Genomic DNA, 2,336 nt, shown 5'->3' with positions numbered 1-2,336 from the left:
AAATATTACAATATTAAAGAAATGTTCTTGTTAATTTGATGAAAACATTTTAAATTTCCAGTGCACTCACATCAGAATAACTTATAGATTTGTTGTTAGAATAATCGATTCATCGAAAAAATAATCGTTAGATTAATCGATTAGAAAATAATCGTTTGGTACAGCACTAAACTCAACTGACCTTTATGTCTTTCAGCACCAGGCCTTCAAGTCCTTCTCTGATGACACGAGTTATCATGTCAGCCAGATCTGCTGCCCTCTGACACAAACACACACAAACAGTTTAATTTGTGGATATATTAATAYGCAGAGCAGAACATCTGAGCTCAAACATACCTTGACGTATTTCATTTCGGAGAACAGGATCCTGTTGGGAACTTCAACCATGTTGTCATCCAGGAACTTTCTGCGTTCACTCAGAGGTCTGCAGGAAACAGAGCAGCGTTAGCCTGCTTATAGGGGGGGCTTGAAAAAAGTTGCAGATTTAAGCTAAGTTAAATTCCTCCTGCAGCACCAAGGCCCAGGTGTCAAACAAAAGAAACTTAAGGATTTGTTACAGTTGTTGTTATTTAAGAAGTGAAAACAAACTAATTTAAATCGTTATTTTTAAGGATTTACACGATTTTTTGCATTTAAATAGAAAAAAACTGCTTTTGAATTGTTGCTTAAATGAATAAGAACATAAAAAGTAGGTGAACAGAGAAAACTCTTTCATCTAAGCTTCAAAAGAGCCGTTCCTTCAGCGCCGAGGCTTCGTTTAATGAGTTCAAACCAACAGAACCCACGAGAAAAAGCAAACTTTAAACCCAAATCTAAAAGAAATTAAGACTTTTTTCAAACAAAGAGAGCAGCTACCACTCAGAGACCAACCTGGTAAAGAAGTGTTTAATGTTTTAATGCAGCGGCTTGCATCACTCAGTTTCCTTTTGTTCATTTCGTTTCATGTTAAAGGGCGAAATGAAAACAGTACCTTTCCATCAGACTCACACCGTTGAAGTAGATGCAGTCAAACACGAAAAGGCAAACGTTGGCGTCTTGAAAGGCTGCTTTCTGAGGGGAGAGGAAACTTTAAAGTGACAAGTTTAAAACAAAAAACGTAGATAACTGAGTAGAGAAATGTGYCATCACCTTGTGCACGCCCAGGGTCCCAAACGGCAGCGGTTTGCTGGTCTTTGTGTCGATTAGAAGCACTTCAGCATCTAGAATCATGCTGTGGCCACCAGGAAACGCCTGAGGGATGTACTCTTTGAAATGAGCCACCTGGAACATTGAAGATGGTCGCCACAACAAAGACACCTTATTGAACCCCAAAAAAAGCTAAAACTCAGTTAATTTCACAGATAATGAGTTAAAATATGGTGCGGGAGAAGTATTTGTTCAAATTAACACCGTTAGTAAAACTCATTCATTAAATACTCGTTTATATTTGAAGTACATCCAATTTATGAAGGCTGCTACAGCTGATCAACACAAAAGTAACTTTAAATCAATCATTTAGACAAAAACAACCGTTATACTCTATTATAGTTATAGTTTATTTGGCCCAAAATGATGAATAAATTGTTACATATTTTTATTGCTTTTTATTTTACTTAAAAAACTGAGCAAACTTTATCATGTAGAGTTCTCTTTGCCAACTTTGAAGCCAAAAAAAAACCAGTTTGAATTTAGATGTTATGACTGAAATCGACCCTTAGCTTGGACCAAATGTTTAATATTAGCTCCCTCGTACCACCAACACTTTGTCACTTCTGATAAGATGATTCTTGTCCAGATGGGCGAAATGCTTTCCTTCAGCCTTTGGAAGGAATTAAAAAGCAACGGGACAAACGGCTGTAATTACACCCAGTTCTTGCCYACACACCACGCTAACCTTCCATTAACACAAACGGCCTAATTACAGAAGCTGAGGAGGCAAAACAAAGYGGTTAGCTGGTGGGTTTTAACGGTGAGGCAGTCACACGAAACATTTAAAGCTCCAGGCTAAGAACTTGTCCAGAGATGCCACGAGAAGCAGGTTTTTAAAAAGTCCCATTTAGAAACTGAAAAAACAGCAGCAAGAGGCTGTTTTCTGTTCACCACACAGCTGCGCCATCTAGTGGGCAGAAAGCTGAGGAACACCATGTAGTTCAAATATSTCAGCCTCCTGCAGCGAAACCAAACACTGCAGGGAAAATGTGAATTTCATGCTGTGAACAAATCTTTTAAGTTTCTAATCCTGCCTTCGGTTCTGATGTGGACTGTTCATCAGTAAAGTGTATTTTAGGAGCCCTGTGTGTGTGTGTGTGTGTGTGTGTGTGTGTGTGTGTGTGTGTGTGTGTGTGTGTGTGTGTGTG

General features: G+C 38.6%; 1 protein-coding gene across 1 annotated transcript in view; it reads right to left on the bottom strand.

Annotated features, from left to right (window-relative positions):
• lig3 (ligase III, DNA, ATP-dependent) overlaps positions 1 to 2,336 on the bottom strand; it is a 17,860-nt gene that overhangs the window by 5,259 nt on the left and 10,265 nt on the right. Inside the window, exons 10-13 of the mRNA XM_014004036.1 lie at positions 1,129 to 1,260; positions 971 to 1,050; positions 337 to 424; positions 182 to 259 (exon numbers count right to left, since the gene is read on the bottom strand). Of these exons, the coding sequence (XP_013859490.1) occupies positions 182 to 259; positions 337 to 424; positions 971 to 1,050; positions 1,129 to 1,260 (378 nt within the window). The remainder of the gene's footprint in view (positions 1 to 181; positions 260 to 336; positions 425 to 970; positions 1,051 to 1,128; positions 1,261 to 2,336) is intronic.

Source organism: Austrofundulus limnaeus, unplaced genomic scaffold, assembly GCF_001266775.1.
Source record: "Austrofundulus limnaeus strain Quisiro unplaced genomic scaffold, Austrofundulus_limnaeus-1.0 Scaffold21, whole genome shotgun sequence".
In the NCBI taxonomy this organism is placed as follows: Eukaryota; Metazoa; Chordata; class Actinopteri; order Cyprinodontiformes; family Rivulidae; genus Austrofundulus; species Austrofundulus limnaeus.
Note: the sequence above shows the minus strand (reverse complement) of the source record. Positions and strands in the feature narration are given on the sequence as shown.